The 23,418-nt window shown below is 37.7% G+C and overlaps 1 protein-coding gene and 1 pseudogene across 2 annotated transcripts; one reads left to right on the top strand and one right to left on the bottom strand.

Moving 5' to 3' along the window:
* Positions 1 to 1,588: 1,588 nt before the first annotated feature.
* On the top strand, positions 1,589 to 2,324 carry LOC110583210 (annotated as a pseudogene).
* Positions 2,325 to 19,103: 16,779 nt separating this feature from the next.
* LOC110583500 (NADH dehydrogenase [ubiquinone] 1 alpha subcomplex subunit 5-like) lies at positions 19,104 to 19,442 on the bottom strand. 2 transcript variants are annotated; one of them, XM_021693558.1, is made up of 2 exons: positions 19,390 to 19,442; positions 19,104 to 19,275 (listed from the first exon to the last, which is right to left on the bottom strand). In XM_021693558.1, exons 1-2 carry the CDS (start codon positions 19,440 to 19,442, stop codon positions 19,104 to 19,106), a joined length of 225 nt encoding a protein of 74 aa, XP_021549233.1. The 2 variants fall into 2 exon arrangements, with proteins under 2 accessions (XP_021549233.1, XP_021549232.1); XM_021693557.1 differs by having other exon boundaries at positions 19,104 to 19,442.
* Between the last annotated feature and the right edge of the window lie 3,976 nt (positions 19,443 to 23,418).

Below are 23,418 nucleotides of genomic sequence, written 5' to 3'. Positions count from 1 at the left end.
TCACGGAAAGGGGCTTACACAGTGATGTGAATATCAGGGGGCTACCTTAACATCTCTCCACCATACCCCCAGTGTTAACAAACTTTTCTTTTTTTTTTTTTAAGATTATTTATTTGAGAGAGAGAGAGAGTGTGTGTGTGTGTGTGTGTGTGTGTGTGCGCGCGCGTGTACGCATGCGCAAGTCAGGAGAGGAGTCAGAGTGAGGGAGAGGGACAAGCAGACTCCATGCTGAGCACAGAGCTCCATGCAGGGCTCAATCTCATGACCCTGAGATCATGACCTGAGCTGAAACCAAGAGTCAGATGCTCAACCAACTGAGCCACCCAGGAACCCCATTAAGAAATATTTCTTGTGGGGTGTCTGGGTGGCTCAGTCGGTTAAGTGTCTGCCTTCAGCTCAGGTCATGATACCAGGGTCCTCAGATGGAGCCCTGCATCGGGCTCCCTGCTCAGTGGGGAGCCTGCTTCTCCCTCTCCCTCTGCCTGCCACCCCCCCCCTTCTTGTACTCTCTCTCTCTGTCAAATAAGTAAATAGAATCTTTTTTAAAAAAGAAATATTTCTTGCATTACCTCAGTTATCAAATATTTCCTTCCTACAAAAGCAGAGTAAATTAGAATCCTCCCTCCAGTTTGTTAACCTGTGTGCAGTGATTTGTGAGTTAATGGGCATTTCTGTTTAGCTTTAGCACTGCTGTTTTCAACCAAATCAATTTTTAACAAATAGATATAGGCCAGTAATCTCAAAGGAGAAGTTGAACAAAGTTTTAACTGGGGACATTGAAAACGTAAATGTGTGTATTTAGTAGATGCATAACAATGTGATTATGAAAATATTCAGATTCTGGGCGCCTGGGTGGCTCAGTTGTTAAGCGTCTGCCTTCGGCTCAGGTCATGGTCCCAGGGTCCTGGGATCGAGTCCCGCATCAGGCTCCCTGCTCGGCGGGAAGCCTGCTTCTCCCTCTCCCACTCCCCCTGCTTGTGTTCCCTCTCTTGCTCTCTCTCTCTCTGTCAAATAAACAAATAAAAAGCTTTAAAAAAAAAAAGGAAATATTCAGATTGTTTTCTCAATTAGTGAATCAAAAAACATAAGGACTTATCTGTAAATGATATTCTATTGACACTATTGTTTATCACTAGGCCTGATAGTAAAGCCCACACTACTTTTACTGCAGACTCAATTTCCTTTTCCTATTTCCCTGGGTACCCACAGGACTAAATGATTCATTGGTACAAATCATCTCCTCCCTTCCCTCTCTCCCTCCCTCCCTCCTTCCCTTCCTTCCTTTCTTCATTTCTTCCTTCATATATAAAATTCATAGTTCCTGAGCCCTTACCCATATGCTGACTTTGTGCTGGTGTTACAATGGTAAATAAGACATGGCCTCCAAATGACATTCAGTTCAGTGCAGGAGACACAGGAGAGTGCCTTGAGACAAATTCCGTCGGGGAAGTTGCTATAGCAATTATATATAGATTATAAAGCGAAGGAAGCCGAAAGCTCTGCTGGATTTTCTTTTCCCCTTCCTTCCACTGCCCCCTTCCAACCTAAGCTAGAGCCAGTGGGCCTCCGGCCTAGCAGAGCTTTCGCAATGGCCCTCAGCGATGCTGACGTGCAAAAGCAGATTAAGCATATGATGGCTTTTTCTGAACAAGAAGCCAATGAGAAAGCAGAGGAAATAGATGCGAAGGCAGAGGAAGAGTTCAACATTGAGAAAGGTCGTCTTGTGCAAACCCAAAGACTGAAGATTATGGAATACTATGAGAAGAAAGAAAAGGCAAAAGAAAATTCAGATTTCTAATTTGATGAATCAAGCAAGGCTCAAAGTCCTCAGAGCAAGAGATGACCTTATTACAGACCTACTAAATGAAGCAAAACAGAGACTCAGCAAAGTGGTAAAAGATACAACCAGCTACCATGTGCTGCTGGATGGACTGGTCCTCCAGGGTTTGTACCAGTTGTTAGAACCCTGAATGATTGTTCGTTGCAGGAAGCAGAATTTCCCTCTGGTAAAGCATGCAGTGCAAAAAGGAATTCCTATGATCAAAATTGCCACCAAAAAAGATGTTGATGTCCAAATTGATCAGGAGGCCTACCTGCCTGAGGAAATAGCTGGTGGAGTTGAGATCTGTAATGGAGATTGTAAAATAAAAGTTTCCAATACCCAAGAAAGCCGGCTGGATCTCATAGCCCAGCAGATGATGCCAGAATTTTGGGGAGCCTTATTTGGTGCAAATGCCAACAGGGAGTTTTTGGACCAAACTTTTGGGCGAGGTGGAGTTCATCCACTGCTCTCCTGCTGTCATGCGGAAGTTTCTGATATTTGAAGAAACAAGATATCTGTGTGGCTTCCTCTTCACTTTTCTAATATTCTGTATTTATCAGTGGATCCTCTCTGTAGCTAATGCCCTTGGCCTAATTGTTAACATGAGAGAAAGTTTCACTTACTATGATCAGGAAACCTCCTTCTTAGCTTATCTGAAAGTAGCACAACTTTCATTTGCTTCTGTAGCATGAAGGTGAGGGTATCAGATTGTGGTTACTGGAGCTTCCCTGAGTCTCTGCTCTTCCTCTCGTCTTCTGCTGTCAGTTCTCGAGTCTAGAGGGTGATGTGTATGGTGTTCTCTGACATTCAGTCTCTGCTCCTTAGGCTTCAAATGCATGGAGGGCATGCATTCCTGCCAGCAATAGTAGCTTCACAGTTCACCTGTTTGGGCCTAGAAGCATTTCTCATCTGTAAATGTGATTTAAAACCTAAGCCATGAATCGGTCTTATTTATTAAAACAAAAGGTTTACATGGGAAAAAAAAAAGAAATATATAGATTAAGGTCCCAGAGGATTTAACATCTAAGCCAACATACCTCTTAGAACATAAAATATAGGAGAACTGGAGGCCAGATTTCAAGAATCAATCAACCCATGTCGACATAGAAAATAAAACGCAAAGGAGGATGAATCCTCTAGATAGTAATAAAAGGGGGAGACACACAGAGATTTGAGAATCAAGGCTTTCAGTAAACCTAGATAGAATATGGGATGAAAAGAAGCAATGAATTTTTAGTAACTGCAGTGTTGTCAGGCTATGAAAAGAAAGTCTCATTCTGCAGATGGTACCAGATATTTCTATATTGCCATAAATAATGGGATACAACTCAATATTCATGGTGCTTTTGCATAAAAATGAAAAAGTCTAGATGAAATAGGGTAATATTTAACTTGGAAACAAAGCAAGAATTATCACCCTAAAGTCACAGACAAAAATGGGAAATGTATAGTAATGTTGACTAAATGTAGCTGAATATTATATTCATCATTGGTTCAAAGAAATATATCGTAGTATGTCTCATTGGCTCACAAAATAATACTGTATATACACACCTCTGAAGAAGAAATCAAATAATCCGAAAAAATAGTGAAATCTTGGGGGCTTCATGTGGGTTTTGGAATACTTCCCAGAAAAGCAAAATTCACAGCATTTTCTCCTGCTACATGTCTTTTAAAGTGTAACAGTAAAACTTTCAGGTAAAATTTGCTTCTATCTTGTATATTGGGCTCTCCTCTGCCCTGTAGAAATTTCCCTTGTGCATTCTCATAAGAAGTTGGGGAATGAAAATGCTTCAATGAAAAAGCGTCATTGCTTGGGAGAGGGGTGTGTAGATTTAAAATGGCAATATTCCAAGCCCATTTTGTATGTCTACTTATTAATTGTGTGATTATATGATTTCTCCCTGAATAAATCTTGTTTTGATGAAAGATTAAGTCTGAACACCTGCAAGGTGCCTCACACCCCCCAACCTCCCCACCCCCCCACTTCTCAGCTTCCATCTCCATCACCTGTTTGGAGAATGTGTCAACTTTCCTTAATTGAGAAGTAATTTGCAGTTACTGAAATCCATTTTATATTATAAAGCCTCTTCACTATGTACAACTTTTCCCTAGAGGGTTGTGTTACTTGGAGGCATTTCTTAGATTTAAGTTCTAATAAAATTAAATATGTTTTTAGGAACCAACCTTGTAGGGTGTTTTTTCTGTTTTAAAATACCAGAAGTAGGATGTCTGCATGGCTCAGTTTGGTAAGTGTCTGACCCTTGCTCAGGTCTTGATCTCAGGGTCATGGGATCTAGCTTGCATGGGGCTCCCTGTTCAGTGGCGAGTCTGCTTCCTCTCTCCCTCTCTTTCTGCCCTTCCCCCTGCTCCTGCACTCTCTTTTTTTCTAAAATAGATAAATAAATCTTTATCAAAAAATAAAATAATAAAATAAAATACCAGAAGCATGAAAGTAAAGAACAGTTGAAGTTAAGCCTGTTAAATATGACAAACTATTTATTTTGTTTGTGATTCCCTTAAGATGCTATTTGGAGTTTTAAAGATACCATTGTACTACAAATAAAAAATATTACAGAGAGATATTTACTTTAAAGGAAACAAAAATAAGCCGTAGATAGTTCTTCATCCATTTTTAATTCTAGGATGCTGAGCTCTTTAATAATGGAAGTGGTTTAAATAACACTAAAAATGAATCTGTATTTTTCTCCCTGAATGTAAAACAGTAAGTTTTAAATTCACTTCCCTATGGGGCACCTGGGTGGCTCAGTTGGTTAAGCATCTGACTCTTGGCTTCTGCTCAGGTCATGATTTCAGGGTCCTGGGATGGAGCCACTCATCCTCCTCCCCCTCCCCCTCCTACCCCCCCGCTTCCTCCTTCCCCTCCCTTTCCCCCCTCCTCTCCCTCCTTCTCCTCCCTGGAGTCTACTTAGGATTCTCTCTCTTCCTCTCTCTTTGCCACCCCCACCCCTTGCATGTGCACATGCACTCTCTCTCTCAAAAAAAAGTAAATTCACCTTTCTACTAGTGATGTTTCAACTCTTCTAACTTCCAGGTAGTTCTGTTTTTCATTTGGAATTGTCTTCACCTACATTCCAGTTACTTTTTCCATTCAAAAGTGTAGAGCATTCTCTCATTGAGTCAGCCCCTGCTTTTCACATGGATGAATGATGGTACTGAATATACCAAAGCAATGAATCGCCTCTCTTGATTTTTAGTTCTTTTGTTTGTGCCCCCCTTTTTAATTCCCCTTCTTCTCTGTTCTTTCCTTCTTTTTTCTTTTCTTTTTCACCCTCATTAGTTTAATACTTAACTAATTTAATGTGTGAGTTTATCCCTAAAGCCACCTGCCTGCCTCCCTCCCTCCCTCCCTCCTTCCTTCCTTCCTTCCTTAGCTTCCTTCCTTCCTTCCTTCCTTTAAAATAAAGGCAGTCAGGGTTTTAAATATACCTCTAATTACCACATTAACATCAACTCACATGTTCTGTGATACTTTCATTGTTTTTTGTTCTAAACATTTTATAAGTTATAATTTGACTTCCTTGTGTTTCTTAGGAGTACATTTTTTTTAATTTCCAAAAATATATGGGAGACATTTTTGTTCCTGTTTTTAAGATTCTAAGAAATGTATTTCTAAGAAATCAATACATTTAATTATGGTCAGAGATTGTGGATTGTTTAATATGAAGTCTTTAAAATTTATTGGGATTTTGCATATGATCCAGTATTAACTCAGTGTATAGTTGCCATTTGAGTACAGGGCTCTACATACATCTACTTTAAGCTTGTCAATTGGATTGTTCAAATCCCTATCCTTAAAAGTATTTTGCCTGCTTGATCTTATTACTTTTTGATGATATGTTAAAATCTCTCCATATTATTGTGGGTTTGTCAATTTATCCTTGCAATTCTGTTAGCTTTTGCTTTTAATATTTCAAGGTTCTGATGGTAGGGGTATACCCCTTAATAATTTGTATGTGTATCTTCTTGTTACTATTTTTATCCTTTGTAATAGATCCCTCTATTCTATTTATTATTTTGACTTGAATTTTAATTCATCTTTTTTTTTTAAGATTTATTTATTTTATTTTAGAGAGAGATAGAGCAAGCATGGGGGGAGGGGCAAAGGAAGAGGGAGAGAGAGAATCCTCAAGCAGACTCCCCGCTGAGTGCAGAGCCCAACACAGGGCTCAATCCCAAGACCCTGAGATCATGATGCTGAAATCAAGAGTCAGATGCTGAACTGACTGAGCCACCCAGGCACCCCAATTATTAATATTGATATACCAGTTTTCCTTTGGTAAGCATTTGCTTTGTATGTATTTTTCATGTTTTTATTTTCAGCTTTTGCTGTTTGGGATATATATCCTAAAGTTGGCAGAGAGAGAAAGATATATAATATTTCTGCTTCCTCCAGTCTTTTAGTGTCTGTCATTAGATAAAGATATTCCTTTCATATTTATTGGGATTACTGATTTGGACTTGCCTTGACCATCTTAATTTGCATCATCTTTTTTAGCATGCTCTTTTTCAATTTTTTTTTCTTTCATTTTACTATCTCATTATTTGGGTTAGTGAAACTTCTATTTTCCCTTTCTTTTATTTACTGACTTGGAAGCTTATTATTGTATTTTTCTTATTACTTGGAACAATAACTTTTTCTAACAAAATCAAAAACTATTCAATTTGTCCATCCTCTTTCTGGTCAAAATCAGGACCTTAACATATATTAAAAATTTACTGACTACCTCTCCATTTTGCATACCCAATATTTTATTAAGTCCACCATAATTTTATCAATTTCTGTACCCACCATTGTTTTTTGCATCTAACCCTTAATCTGGGCTCATTTTCTTTCTTGTTAAGGAATATCTGTAGAAGTACCTTTAGTGATTAACCACTTTTAGTGAGTGATTATTTGACTTAGTGATTGTTTATCTGGGTATGGAATTCTAAGTGGACAGTTATTTCTCTGTAACATCAAGAAAATATAACTCTGTTGTCTTCTTCAATTTATCGGGATTCCTTAATGTGTCATCTGTCTTGTCTACTTACTAATTTTTTGATTTTCTCTGTATTCTTAATACTTGATTTTACTAGGATGTGCCTAGATTTTTTTTCCCTTGGTGACACCTAGCATTGTTTTAATTCTCCCCTTGGATGTCTACTGAACATCTCAAAATTGGATCTATAATTTTCCACTCTAAACCCACTCTACTCACTGTTGTCCCATTTGGATTCATGGCAATTTGGTCCTTCCCCAGTTGCTCATACAAAATTTTGAAGTCATCCTTGCTTCATCTCTATTCTCTTGTGCCCCACATTCGACCCATGAAGAAATTTGGTTCTATCTTAAAATGGATCCAGAATCCAGGTACATTTCACCATTCCCACTGCTGCCAAACTGGTCTAAGTCGAGATCATTTCCTGCCTGGATTATTCCTGTAGTATCTCTTCTGTTTTCTCTGCTTCCAACCTAGTCTCCCCTGTCCTCTACTCAGAAGCCATAGTGATCTTAAAATATGTCGGATCCTGTCTTTTTTCTTTCTTTCTTTTTTTTTTTTTGGTCAAAACTGTCACTGCTTCCCCATCTCATTTATAGCAAAAGCCAAAGTCCACGGTCAACTACAAGGTCTTACAAGGCTTATAATCACTTTCTCATCCACCCTTCCTTTAGTACTCCAATATACTGCTTGAACATACAGCATACTCTTATCTTTGTATTAACTGGCCTTTCTGCTTGGAATGCTTTTCCTTCAGATAGCCAGGTGGCTAACTCCATCACCTCCTTTGGGTCTGTGCTCAAATTACACCTTCTCAGTGAGAACTACCACAACCATCCCATGCTAATCCAATCTCCTACTCTTCTCTATTTCATATCACTTTTCATCTTCTAAATTGTTATAAAATTTACTGACTTATTGTGTTCATTGCTAATTTTCTGTCCTTTCACTAAAATATAAGTTCTGAGTGCAGGTATTTTTACCTTGTGTTTAATTCTATATATAAAATACTTAGAACAGGCCCTGATACAAAGAAGAAGCATAATAAATATTTGCTGGGTAAATAATGAACCAATAAATAATTCTTATTTATACAGAACTATCACATATAATATAATATAATATAATATAATATAATAAATATAATCCAATATTAGTTCTTATGTATTTTTACAGCACAGGAATACAATGAGATAAAGTTACAACCCAAAGGTCAAGTAATTGGTAAATGGTTAAACAAATTTTGCTATAGCCATACAATGGAACACTACTCAACAAAAAGGAACAGAATACTGATACATATAATGTGGATGAATATCAAAAACATTAAGTGAAAGAAGACAGATATAAAAAAACTGCATATGGTATTATCCCATTTATATGAAGTTTTAGAAAAGTCAAAACAACAGGGATGGAAAGCAGGTCAGTAGCTGCCCAGTGCCAGGGGGTGGGATGGGGATTAACTGCAGGACATGAAAGAACTCTTGAGGGCTCTCAAAGTTTTCTAAAATGCTCTTGTGGTGGTGATTACACTATTGTTTACCAAAACTCATTGAACTGTTTATATAAAATGAATAGATTTTAGGGTTTGTAAATTATTCCTCAAAAAGCTGTAAGCAATAAATAAACAAACAAATGCAGTTTAGATGATCCACACATTATCAAAATTTAATCTTTCTTTGATTTAGGAAGTATGTCATAATCTGGAGGCATCTTCAGAATGAATTGCTGACTCCGTGCTGGAAAGATGCAGATTTGGCAATTAATAAAGCTCAGAGCCTCCTCTGTAGCAGCCCATTGTTCATCCTTAACTCTTGGTGGAACAAATCTCTATCATAGTACTCACTTTTATAATCATTTACATGTAAGCCACAATACCCACCCTTCACTATATATATATATATGAACTCTCGCTGGGGTAGGGTCCGTACCTCATTTATGTCCCATGTGCTATAGGTGCTGGGCTGATGGGAGGTGCTCAGTCAATGTAATTGAACAAATAGACGATTATTCATAGCATGGCATATAAAAGCAAATTTACAGTCATTGACAGACTTGATATTATTTTGCTATGGAGTCTGTATACTATTATCAAAAGCATACATATAGTTCTAGATGATTTTTTTAATCCATACTTCAAGTTGCTGTAATTACGGGGGTAATGTAAATGCTTATTCTTTTGTTCATCACATATGTATCGAATGCCCTCTGTGTGCCAGACATTTTGGTAGGTCCTAGGGATGGATGTGATGGTTAATAAAACGATGATTTGGGGGTGCTTGGGTGGCTCAGTTGGTTAAGCATCTGCCTTTGGCTCAGGTCATGATCTCAGGGTCCTGGGATCAAGCCCCACATCATGCTCCCTGCTCAGTGGGGAATCTGCTTCTACCTCTCTCTGCACCACCACCCCCAGCTTGTGCTCGCACCTGCTCTCTCTCTCTTTCTTTCTCTCTGTCTCTCAGATAAATAAATAAAATCTTTAAAAAAAAAAAACCACACCAATGATTTGGACCTTACTTTAAGCAATTGTTTTCTGTAAATTGGGCAGTAATTATTAAAGATGTCTTTAAGGCTTGGTCTCTATAGATTTTGATCAGTAATTAAAGATTATTAATTTTACAGCAGCTGTCAGAGTCTTAGACACTGTGGATGAGTAATTTATCTTTCCTGTGGAATGAAGTGCAGCAAATTACACACTATTTCTCCTGGGGTGAGGAAAATTTGGGGGAAAGGAAATTGCAGCACCACCCATAAGGTCTTTATTTTCCAGGATAAATCTTCCAACTGTCCAACTCAATCACTAAGTAAGCACACGTGAGATACACCACGCCCTCTGTGGAGACTCACTAAGGGCAAGGCAGGGGCAAAGTATTTTGATAATCCTAGCTTGAGCAAGCAGTAGAAGGAAAACTCAGGAAATAAATCATATAAAAATATGAGAACAATAGGAAAGAAAAGCCTGTTTTACAGGTTTGTTTCCTGTTCTAATACTTGTGGAATGTGTTTTTCTCTCCTACTGATGCTTAATATGACTAGAATGCCCAAAGTTATAATTCTTTTCTTAACCAAAATCTCCTTTGTCTGTTTATATTTTCATGTTAAAACTAAAATCTCTCAGAATTGTCCAAATAAAAGGCATAGGAAGCATTTGGTTGCAATGCTATAGAATAACATTTAAAAAAGTAAACGCTAGTTATGTATACAGAATTTCAACTGAAATTATAAGATCCAGTAAAATTTTAATTTGCATTTTAGTAATTACATTTTTCTTAGTAAGCTTCCTTTCACAAAATGTAGCCAAATTTTGGAGTAATACAAAGTTTTCAAAACCCAGCACACATTCAACTAGAAAAAGTACCTTAATACTTAAAAATGTTTGCATATTAGTTTTTAGTTTCCGAGTTACGTATTCTTTTACCTGATTATTAGAACCCCTTGTGTTAAAATAGTCTTCTAACTTTAAAAATTGCCTTCTAGCGTGCTCGCTTCGGCAGCACATATACTGAAAAATTAAAACTGCCCTCTAGCACCTCCATCAGCGGAAGGAAGAAAAGACAGTTTTCTGCTTTTTGATAAATCTGACAATGGTAATAGAAAGAAAATAATTGGCTAACATAGTGGTCTTAGATTACCTGTGAATTTTAGTTGTTTCTTCTGACCATTGTATCTAGAAAACAAACTAATACATTGAGGAAAAAAATCCTATTTGGGAAATTACTCAGTTTTAATCACTAAGTTTCATTTCCTTCCCAGTAGGAAAGGGTTTTTCTTTGACTATAATTCCCCTGACTCAGGGAAATGTCTGTAATTCGCCAAATTTTCATGGCCAAGTCCAGCAATAAGAGTGGCAATTAAGAGAATCCTTGTCTACTTGTACATGGCCACCACCAGCCACTTTGCTTCCTGGACCACCACTCTTCTGACCAACATCTCATCTGCTGGGAGTCTGCCTAACCCTCCTCTCCCACCCAACTGCTGGTGTCTCAAAATGGATCTTGCAGCATCTGGGCAGAGCAGACCCCCAGGATGTGTATTCATGGCATTTGTGCTCTGAGGGAGAAAGATCTCACTCTTTCTCCCACTCCCAGCTTAGATTTGGCCGCCTAGAAAAGACTGGCAGTCACCTAAAGGATAGGATTTGGTAGTGATGACTGTTCTAATTATACAGCATCTTCTCTAGCCACCAAATTATGTGTCTACAATTTGGACTTGGACCTAGTAGGTAGAGACTTTTCCACAAATAGATGGCTAAAGTTTAGGTTTATTTATGCTTTTCACTTTTATCTAGCAGATCTAGTGATTTCCATCCATCAGCGGTGCATGTGTAACTTCGGGTACCCCAGGTAGGAGAGCTTCATAACTCCAAATCAGACAGACCAGTGAAATCTGTGTGATAAGGTAAAATGCTTGAAAACCTCAATGTGTACATCCAACCTTTTTGTCAAAAGGCAAACCAGATTCAGGAAGGGGAAATTCTGCCTAACTAATCCACTCACTTTAACTTCTTTCTGGAGGTAAACGAATAAATCTTTCAGGGATTGAAAGATATTTAGACTGTCGGGTGGAGAAATCAGTAGATGTCATCATTCTATATTTTTAGGAGACCTTAACATAGACTATTGCTCAGTTTCAGTCATGGTATGACCTGATGACAGCATATCACAAAGGATGAAAGTAGTGGTATGCTGAAGACAGCTCATACAAGCCAGTTGGTAAATTTCCAGGAATTTTGCAAACCAATTGACATAAATTTTGCAAGCCAGTCAACTGCTTGTTGAATTGGCCATTGTAGGAGTATTTACATTAAGGAAATCGGCAAATACTACTTACAAGTCACAAATCAATCTTGTCCCCCACTTCCAGACAAACCCGAGTGTTGAGTATTTATCAGGATATCACTGGATAAGAGTTTGGTTTGGAAATACAGACCAAAGAGCAGGACCAATGGGATTTATGCTGAAGAATTATAAATAGATGGCTTCCTCAGAATTAGATGTTGGCACTAATCTTATTTAGCATTTTTATAAACTCCCTGGAAAGAGGTAATACACAGAGAAATGTCCATATTTTTCCGATGACTTTAAATGTTCCCATAGTTAAACTATAAACTGTAGGATTAACACCCAGAGCTCTTAGTAAGACTGTAAATTGGCTGAATAATTGATTATCTCTAATAAGGCAAGAAAAAGGCAATTTTGGAAATTATCTTAAAATACTCTTGTTAGATGATAAATTCTAACGTGATGACCTATAAATGGAATTTAGGGATTTCTGTAGACTTTTTCTGTGTTCATTAGTATAATTCCTTAGCCTTGATAAAAAGGCAGCAAAATAGAATAACTGTCCCACCCTTATAAAGAAACCTTGATGCACACTTATTGCAGTTGTGGTTGACATGTTTCAAGGATAATGTAATGGAACTGGAAAAGTTTCAGAGAAAAGTGTGTAACCTGATCGGGGGATTAAAGGAATCTCAGATGAGGCTAAGATTATATTAACTAGTGAATCCTGAAAGGTTTTGAATAAGGTAAACATAGATGGATCTAGCAAATCCTGAAAGAAGAGAACTATAGAGTACCCCTTTGATGTTTGAAATAAGAATTTGTAGAAGAAATAAAAAAGAAACACACTATTGTTTCTCAAGGAAAAGAAGTAACGATAGCAAAAATAGCCTCAGATTTAGCCTTTGTCAATTTTAAAAAGTCATTACATTTACCTAATTTTTAAAGATTTATTTATTTATTTATTTGAGAGTGAGAAAGAGAGAGAGCATGAGCGGGTGGGGCAGAGGTAGAGGGAGAGAGAATCTGAAGCCGAGTGAGGAGCCCAACCAGGGCTCAATCTCACCACCCTGAGATCATGACCTAAGCAGAAACCAAGAGGTGGATGCTTAAAGGACTGAGCCACCTGGAGCCCCTCCATTTACATTTTTTTAATGCGCAAAATTTACTGTGTATTTCTTATGATCAATGACCTCCCTTATTAATTAGGCTCAATCAGTGGAAGGAAGACTGTGAAGTTTCCTCCTCTCAGTTTAGGTTGAGAGAACAGGTAACTTGAATTTTTTTTGTTATTGTTTTAAGGCAAACTTACTAAAGTAAAGAAATGGAAGAGCCATTATAATTGTTCACTGTCACTGATGAGTCCCCCAGGTGGGCTGTGTTCCCAAAATACAACAGTTTTGCACTTTATAAAGAAATTTAGTTGATTGATTTCATTGCCCTAATTAGAACTCACATCTTGGTTAATCCTCAATTTCATTTAAAAAAAATCAAGTGTCTTAAGAATGAATTAGGCAAAGGGAAGTAGATAATTGATCACAGTATTCTAGGGGAAAAAATTCTCCACAATAGAGGGTGGGCTCTTTGGGTGTGAACAAAATAGGGCAACTTACATCATTATGATAAAACAGACAAGTAAATGCCTTTCAAAAAATAAAGCAAGGTTGTGTGTGATCTTAATAATACAAACTTCAGAAAAAAAAAGATTTTCATGCTTAAGGTATTAAATAACTTAGATTATTATTTCATTATATATATTATCTAGCTTTTTAATAGTTTAGAGTGGAATGTCTAGGATAATCTGAAAAGTGAAAGCTGTGGCAAATGAATTAAATATATTACAGTTAATTTGTTACTTTTTAATGAAATATATACATTCAGAAAAATGCACAAATCATGGTATACAGTGAAATTTCATCAAGTGAACACATTTATGTGACCACTACCCAGTCTCATGCACTATCTATTGATATATATACACATATATACACACACACACATATATATACATATATGCAATTGATGAGTAATCTATATTTTATATATAATATATACTATATAATCTATATATATAATCTATATATAATGCACTATATATATATAATCTATAGATTACTCATCAATTGTATATACCAAGAGTATTTATCTGTATTCGTATTTTTAAGAAATTTGGGGTTAAGATTTACTTATGGGAAGTTTTAATTCAACTTTTAGGGAATGTTAGCTTCAATTACCCTTTGTTTTTGTTGTTTTCACCTTTTTGTATATTTTAAACACCTTACCACAAGGTTTCAGAGATTTCACAGTGATTCTTTTTAAATAGGAGAGGTGCGCTTCCCGGAGTTTAGGTGGTAGAGAGCAGTCTGTCCTTTGCTGATCTCACACATAGATCCATCTTTCAGATTTATTGTTCAACGTAACTGAGGCCACTAATTTTGTTTGTTTGTTAAAAGGAAGCTACTTTTTAAAACGAGGAACGCCCCACACAGGGCAGACCTCTAACAGTCCTGCAGTACTGCCAACAGAATGTGAGGAAGAAACCAACTTTGAAGAACAAATTTTGTTAAATTAAGTACCGTGACTAAGTACTTTAATTCCTTTTCTTACAGCCCTAAAGGATCATTTGACATTGAACCTTTTAAGTTACGCGGGAGTCGCCTGAACTCTCTACTACCCTAGGGGGGTGCCGGTCTTACCGCCCCCGCAGGCGCCGCTGGGCCCGCCGGGCCTCTCCCCTTCCCACTACTTAGTGCCCCTGCGCCCATTCCCCTCCTCCCCTCCCCCTCGCTCTCTCCCCTCCCTCCTCCCCCGTGACCCCTGACCCCAGCTAATCTGCATAGAGGAATGACAGGCATCCGCTGGGCAGGATCCGCCTCGCCGGCTGCGGCCGGCCGGGCTGGGAGACCCGCGCCGGGGAGAAGGTGAGGGAATCCGGCGGGCAGCTCCGCACAGCCCGGGAAATGAGCGCTTGGAAACCTGCCTGCGAACGGACCCATGATCGAAGGACCAAAGGAGCCGCGTGATCGCCAGACCTGGCCCCGCGACCCCAGACATGGGTCAGACCTCGGTCTCCACGCTGTCCCCGCAGCCCAGCAGCGGTGAGTCCGGGGCGCACGGGGCGCCCCCGCCGCGCGGGCGCTGGGCTTGCTCAGTGCAGCTGGGACGGCCGAGGGCTCCGCGGCAGGTCGGGCTCTGCCCGAACCCGCCAAGTCCCTCGGAGAAACCCGAGAGGTAGCGCTCCCCCAAACTCTTTGTCGTGGAGAAGTGGAATGCGTTTTGGGATCCAGCCGGTTTTACCTTAAAGGCACAGGCTCCATTTTCCGTGCGGGATGCCTCGCCTGGGTGTTTATCTGAATTTCTTCCGAGCCTGAACGTTACGAGAAACGCCATTTGCGTATTGCAGTGTTTTTAAAACGCGAAACTTAGAGAGCAAGATAAACGTGCCAACAGGTTTTTCTGTATTTACGCTTGGCTTCCGAACAGACTAGAACTGAATTCTTTCAAGCTTGTCAACTGATTTATGGTTTGTTTTCGGAGTAGAAGTGCCGGTTGCTTTCTCTTATCCTGGCAGAACTCTGAATACTTCGTAACTTTAAAAAAGCGTGATCGTTTCAAAAGATAATTTGTTTTATGTTAGACACATAAGCTATTAAACTGGGGAAAATGTACCTCACAAACTCAGTTGTCGAGGGCTAAAGTTCGTTTTATGGAATCGTGTGTAACGTTTCTAAGTTACAACGATCTGTTTAAAAAGTTTGTTTTTTCCATTTTCTTTAAAAAAGGGAAGGAAGGTAAGCCTGGCATTTCTCCAGCAGGGAGGGATAAACAACTTTTTGGTGGCGTTACTTGTGATTGGATAATGAAATAAATGTAAAAAGTCCTGTTTTGATATTTTTCCATCAACAGTTAAAAAAAAAACAAAAACCTCAAAGGGACCCTTTACGTTATCCCTTGAGATATCTGATACACTTTTAAAATTGTGTAAACATTAACAGGATCTTGCTGAAAGGAAGTGACAGGGCAGAGATGAAGGTTTTTTTAATCAGCTCCAGGATGTCTCCCAACTAGATAGCATTCTATCATTCCAACTTCCCCCCCACATGGGTTTGTTTATACTGCAGTGCTTCACACCCTGAAAAATCATGAGCTTTGCTGGGGCTTATGTTAATGTCCACAAAAGAGGAACCTTCTACAAAGGAGAGAAATCAAAATCCAAAAAAAGATCACACCTTCCCTTCCTGTTAAGGACAAGGTTGTACAAAGCTCCAGAACATCAGAGCCATATTGATATGGCTTTTAGGGATGGGATTGGGGCGGGAGGGGGGGGGGGCAGGTGGTGATTAGGATCTTAACTTTAGTAAACTATCTTGTGCAAATGAGGCTTAGTTGCCTTTGTCTTTCTTTAAAGCAGGGTGACTTCTTTCATATTAAGGGAGAGTTATTATTTTAAATTTCTGCACTGGTAAAACAGAATTAAATCATCACTCGAATACAACAGGTATAAAATACTGCCCTGAATTTAGTTCTTTTGCTGCAAAATATTGTTAGGGTTAATATTAGAAAAGTGAATTTTCTCGAATACAACAAGTATAAAATACTGCCCTGAATTTAGTTCTTTTGCTGCAAAATATTGTTAGGGTTAATATTAGAAAAGTGAATTTTGGCTTTACGAAAAGCAAAGAATATTACATAACTGATCACTAAGAAGCAGAGTAGAATCTTAAAATATGACTGTCCTAGCTCTTACCCAGTACAGCAAAAAATACCCAGATTGCTATAATTCCCAATAAAATGACTAATTATGTCAAGAAATTGTGCAGCTGATGTATACAAAAAGTTATTTATTTATTTATTTATTTATTTAAGATTTTATTTATTTATTTGACACAGAGAGACAGCCAGAGAGGGAACACAAGCAGGGGGAGTGGGAGAGGGAGAAGCAGGCTTCCCGCGGAGCAGGGAGCCCAATGCGGGGCTCTATCCCAGGTTCCTGGGACCATGACCTGAGCCGAAGGCAGACGCTTAATGACTGAGCCACCCAGGTGCCCCTACAAAAAGTAATTTAAACAAAAAGTTGTGCTTGACCATAAAAGATATTTGATTTGGGCTTTTGTAAAATAATTGTTACAGGCCACGAATCAGCTTGCTTTTCACTCTCTTAATTTTAGTCTCTTGAACTTTCAGCTTAGGGCTGCGTCTGTTTCTCTAGGTTTTAGGAAGACCATTAATCACTATTTCTGAAAACATGCAGTGAGAGCCATTATTTCTATTTTTTAAAAACAACTTTATTGACATATAATTAACATACCATGAAATTCATCCCCTGAAAATGTACAATTTGTTGTTAGTGTATTCAGTGTTGTGTAACCATCAGTCTGTTTTCCCAGCCTACTCAACCCCCAGCCCCAGTCCTAATGAACCACTAATCTGTCTATCTCTATCGATTTGCTATTTCTGAACATTTCGTATGAATGGAAACATACATCACGTGCCCTTTTGTGACTGACTTCTTTCACGTAGCATAATGTTACCAAGGGTCATCCATGTTGTAGCATGTATCAGTAGTACTTCTTTTCATTGCCAAATAACATTCTACTGTATGGACATACCACATTTTATCTATCCTTCCATCAGTCGGTGGACAAATTTGGATTATTTCACTGTTTTGGTTCTATGACTAGTGCTGCTATGAACTTTATGTGCAAGTTATTGTGAACATATGTTTTCATTTCTCTTTGGTATATTTCTAGGAGTGGAAACGCTGGGTCACATGGTAACTCTATGTTTATGTTCTGTTTTAAGGAACTGCCAAGCAGTTTTCCAAAGCAACTGTACCATTTTACATTCCCTCCAGCAGTGTATGAAGGTTTCAATTTCTCCACATCCTTGCCAATACTTGTTATTTATCTTTTTGATTGTACCCATCCTAGTAAATATGAAGTTGTATCTCATCGTGGTTTTGATTTGCGTTTTCCTAATTACTAATGACATTGAGCGTCTTTTCATGTAAATGTTGTCCTTCTGTATGTTTTCTTTGGAAAAATGTCTATTCAGATCCTTTGCCCAATTTTAATTGGATAATTTGACTTTCTATTATTGAGATAAAAGAATTATTTATGTACGAGAGATAAGTCATTACCAGATATGTGGTTTACAAATACTTTCTCCCATTCTCTCGATTGTCTTCTCACTTTCTTGAAATGATTTGCAATTCAGAATTTTGAAATTTTGATTATTTCATGTTTATGGGGGTTTTTTTGCTTTGTATTTTTGGAGTTATATCTAAGAAACCATTGTGTAACCAATGTTAAGAAGATTTACACCTGAGTTTTCTTCTAAGAGTTTTATAATTTTCGCTCCTACATTTAGGTCTGTGATACATTTTAAGTCAATTTTTATGTCTGATGCATTGTAGGGCTCCAATTTCATTCTTTTCCATGTGGTATCTAGCTGTCCAGCACCATTTACTGAAAAGATGATTCTTTCCCTCTTGAATTGTCTTGGCACCTTGTCAAAAATCAATTGACAGTATATGTAAGGTTTATTTCTGAACACTTTACTTCTGTCCCATTAGTCTATATGTCTATTAATATGCCACACTGTGTAGATTACTGTAGCTTTGTAGTAAGTTTTAAAACAGAAGAGTGTGTCGTCTAACTTTGTTCTTTTTTTAAATTTTTGTTTTTTAAAGATTTTATTTTTAAGTTATCTCTACATCCGACATGGTGCTCGAACTCACAACCTGAGAGCTGTGTGCTCTACCAGCCGAGCCAGCCAGGCACCCTAACTTTGTGCTTCTTTTGCAAGATTCTTTTTGCTATTCTAGTCCCTTTGCATTTTTGTATGAATCAGTCAGCTTGTCAATTTCTGCAAAAAAGCCAAAAGCTGGGACTTTGATAGGGATTGTGTTGAATAACACTGTTCTCTTAACAATATGAAGTCTTAAAAACAGAAACAATATGAAGTCTTTCAATCTGTGAACACGAATGTCTCTTCATTTATTTAGATCTTCTTTGATTTCTTTCCACAATGTGTTGTAGTTTTCAATGTATAAGTATTGCTCTTTCTTTGTTAAATTTATCCCTATGTATTTTATTATTTTTGATGCTATTATAAATGCAATTATATTCCTATTTCATTTTCAGAATGTTGCTACCTAGCATATAGATACACAAAAATAAATTTTTATATATTGATCTTATACCCTGCAAACTTGTGGAACTCATTTTTTAGTCCCAGTAGTTTCTTAGTGCATTCTTTAGGATTTCTATTTACAAGATCTATATACAAAGTCAGGTGCAAATAGAGATAATTTTACTTCTTGTTTTCCAATCTGAGTGTCTTTTATCTCTTTTCCTTGTCTAATTGCCCTTACTCATTATACACTATCATGTTGAATAGAAGTGGCAAGAGTTAATTTTTTTTTAAATGTAACAGAACATTTAATTACATCAGTTTCCCATCAACACACTAGTCATTTAATCATGATTATATTGGTCATTTCCATTGATTGGCAGGAGGTTCTTCCACTAAAGTCACCCATGGTTTCCACTGTATCATTTTTCTTGCCAGACTTAGTTCATTTTCAGCCTGAAGAATCACCTCTTCTAGTTGGCCACCCTGAAGTTGGTCTTCTAATTTCTTAACATCTGGTTCTGCTTTAACTGTACTCAGCTTCTCATTTGTAATCTGTTCTGTATACTTTCTGTATGCTGCATTTCTAGGAATTTGCTCAAGAACATCAAGAATCTTTGTGTACAATATTCTTAGCCTCTTGTGTGACTCACATACAGCCAGTCCCACGAGCCTGGTGGTCTTCTTCAGCAAAGCCACCATGACAGAGCCCAAGAGTGAAAGTTCTTGTCTTCTTCCTGATCTAAAGGGGAAAGCAATCAGTTTTTACCATTTAGTGTCATGTTAGCTGTGGGTTTTTCATAGATGCCCTTTTATCAAAAAGTTCCCTTCTGTTCCTAGTTTGTGAGCCTCTTTGTCATGCAAGAATCAAAGGCTTTTTTTTTGCTCTGTTGAGATATTCATTTGTTGTCCTTCGTTCTATTAATATGGTATAGTATATTAATTGATTTTCAGATGTTAAACCAAGTTTCCATTCCTGGAATAAAGCTTACACAGGTTTGGTGTATAATCCTTTTTAAGTGTTGCTAGATTTGGTTGCTAGTATTTTATTGAGGATTAGATCCATTATTTCTAAGCACAGGCTAAAATGTAACCAAGGAGGGTGGTTTCAGTACCCTCTGGCCTCATCCCCTAGAAGCATTGAGACTTCAGTATTCCCCTGACCAAGTACAAGGCATGGTAGATTGGACACAATAAATGTTTGTTGAATATATGAATGAATCAACAAATATTCTCAAGGAACAGCCTGATCACTTTAAGCCAATGATAATATGAATGAAGGTTATGTTTATTTGTTTTTTACTTCAAGAATTCTGTGTTATTCTGGCCCTGTTGTCTGAAGGGTGGTATCTAAATCCAGTAACCATTTCTTCTGTCTTCTTCAGCACCACCCCACCCCCACTGTGTCACACAGACCAACTCTTGGCTACTTGGCCTCTGCCCTGGAGTTAAAAGGGCAGAGAAAGCCACTCTTTAATTTTTAGGAGACAAGGAACAAGTGAGTAAAGTATTCAACATCACACCTAGGCCATGATAGAACCTCTATCTATCCGTGTTTTTAGGTTTTCATATTTTGGTCAGTGCCCAGGTCCTGCCCAGAATACTTACCCATTTCTGTGTAAACCTGGTATAGGAAGAAATCATGAAGGCAAAAATGGATAGAGTTTATTTTCCTTAATGAAAATAACATGCACATGATTAGAAGTAAAACTTTATAAGACAATTCAGGCTACAAGTGAGTTTTTCTCCCTTCCAGACCCCCAGTCTCTTCCCAATTATAACCTGGAATGAACAACTTTTTTTTGTTTTGTTTTCATTTCAGAAAATTTTCATTCAAGTATATGTATCTTTATCAAAACACAGTAAGATATGTTATATAGTTACTGCTCTAGAGTTTGAGTTTTTCATGTAATATAACTTCAAAATATTTCCATATTGATATTTTTAATCCTATTAACAAGCAATTTTATAACATATAAATACATCGTAATTTTTTAAAAGACCTCTATTATTTTTTATATTTTATGTTTATATTTTTATATTGTTTTGGGGTTCTTTTGTGTGGGGGCTATTATGAAAAATGCTGAAATGAGCATCTTTATCTAAACATCTTGAACTACATGGACCAGTAAAATCCCAGCAGTGGACTCGTCAAGTCAAAAGATTTGTATATTTTATTTTGATAGACTTTGCCAAATTACTCTCAGAGAGCCTGTATATCAGTATATCTGCTCAGTATATGCAAATTCCTTTTTCTGAACTCCCACCAACACTGCAGGCATATCAGGATCTCTCTTAGACCATATAGTGCTTTGTGAGAAACTGAAGTCACTCCATCTTCTGAGTGAGGCAGCCCTGCAGGCACAAGATTTAACAAGTGGAATATTAGCAGGAATTCAGTCCCAACTCATTCCCTTGCCTAGAGATGCCCTGTGCAGTGAACACTCTGCACAACTATACATGACCACAATGTTATGCATAATTAATTTGAAAAAATCCATGTCAATCTGTATGCAAAAAGGGATATCTCACTTTGATTATGAGTGAAGTGGAGCATTTGTATTTCTTTTTCTCTGAATTGCTTATAGCAAATCTTACAGATTTTTGTGTTAAGATCAGCCTTGTGCTTATCATGTATTGTAAACATTTTTCTATGTTTTTCTTCTTAAATTTGTTTTTCATAAAAACCGTTTTCATGTAGTCAAATTGATCAGTTCTTTTCTTTCTTATGAACTAGAGTTAAGAATCACGTGTTCCTTCGCTGTTTTTCTCATATTTGAATATTGGATCTCTGTAACTTGTTCTGTTTAAAGTGAATGATTTAATGATATTAAGTTTTTAAACTTATGTATAGCAAAAAACCCATCATCAGCAAATTGAAAAATGAAATCATGAAGTTGACAAAATATTTGCACTGTATATGGAAAACAATGATAAGTATCTTAATGTACTAAGACCCTTAAAAAGCAGTAAGAAAAATATCAATAAGAAGAAAAGTAAAGGCTCAAATAGAAAACAAGAAAAGAACATGAACAGGCATTTTTCAAAATATCTGATGGCTGTAACTGTGAACTCACTGTAGGTGAGGAACTGTTCTAAGTGCCTTGCTTGAATTAACTTTTTAACCCTCACAACATCCCTAAAGGGTAACTACTATTAATATTCCCATTGTACAGATGGGGAAAACTAAAGCACAAGAGTTAACTTGCTCACATTACTTAATCAAAGAAGAGACATAATTTACCAATTGGTATATGAAATAGTTTCAGCAGTTTAATGAAAAAAAAAAGATGTCATTGATCACCTATGAAATGAGCAAGGATTTAAAATAATGATTCTCAGACGATTGTCTTGTGGTAGTTTAAATTGGCACAACCTATCAGAAGAGCAGCTTTGGTGATATATATCAAAAACCTTAAAATGTACATACACTCAGACCCAGCAGTTGCACTTTCAGAAGCATATTGAAAAGGAAATAATTACTCGTTCACTGGGACAATGTTTATTAAAAGCCAAAAATTGGAAGTAGCAGTCAAACACCAAGAAATTTTTTCAGTTAATGGGAATACAGTCATATAATGGAATAAACCATTTAAAAATGGTGTAAAATATGGGGCGCCTGGGTGGCTCAGTTGGTTAAGCGGCCAACTCTTGTCTTTTTTTAAAGATGTATTTGAGAGAGAGAGAGCTCGTGTGCATGTGGGCACACATGCATGAGCAGGGCGCAATGGGGGGGGCAGAGGGACAGAGAGTCTCAAGCAGACTCCCTGTTGAGCAGGAGCCCGTCACAGGGCTCCATCCCAGGACCCTGAGATCACGACCCCAGCTGAAACCAAGAGTGTGATATTCAACCAGCTGTGCCACTCAGGCGCCCCTTTAGTGGCCGACTCTTGATTTCAGCTCAGGTCATGATCTCAGGGTCCTGAGATCGAGCCCCACGTGGGTTCTGTGCTCAGCAGGGAGTAGGCTTGAGGATTTTCTCTCTTCCTCTGCCTCTCCCCCTGCTTGCATGCGCGCTCTCTCTCTGAAAAATAAATAAATCTTTTAAGAAAATGGTGTAAAACATAATTTTGAACAGTGATTTTTATAATAAATAACAAAAATATTAAAAGGCAGGTTTAAAATAAAGATTCTATTTTTAAAATATGTGCATGAAGAGAAATCTAGACAGGGGTGGGGAGAAAGAGAGGAATTTCATTGCTGAGGAGGTTGTGTGACTGTCCCGGCTTTCCTCTGCCTTGTACACAATCCTAGCCAGGACTTCCACATCCTGTGTCCACCTGGACCTCCACTGTAATTAAAGCCACAAGCTGACCTGTAAGTATATCAGCTTTTCTCTAGCTGTCCTCGGACTCGGCTTTAAGTTCATTGGCTGCTTTTCAGCCACTTTTTTTTTTTTCTTGTGAATTCCATGATGAAAACAAAAATAATCGGTCCTACCATAGCCATCTTCTTTTTGGGCTGAATTTTCTTCTTAGCCTATTTGATCATAACACAGATGCAATTGCTCACCTGGAGATAAAGAAAATGAGCAAATATTTGAACTTCATTTACTTCTCTTTGGTTCATAGCTCATCAGGTCTGGTTGACGAGTAATATCCCAGATATTTTTGGCTGCAATGTATTTTTTCTTCAGAAGTCCAAGAGGATAACAATCAGTGGGGGAGTCAGACTTCAC

This window comes from Neomonachus schauinslandi, chromosome 8, assembly GCF_002201575.2.
Source record: "Neomonachus schauinslandi chromosome 8, ASM220157v2, whole genome shotgun sequence".
NCBI classification, from domain to species: Eukaryota; Metazoa; Chordata; class Mammalia; order Carnivora; family Phocidae; genus Neomonachus; species Neomonachus schauinslandi.
Note: the sequence above shows the minus strand (reverse complement) of the source record. Positions and strands in the feature narration are given on the sequence as shown.

Bases quoted from the DNA above. Each gene is read 5' to 3' on its own strand.
- LOC110583500 (XM_021693557.1), bottom strand. From the start codon at position 19,442: ATGGTGGCTTTGCTGAAGAAGACCACCAGGCTCGTGGGACTGGCTGTA.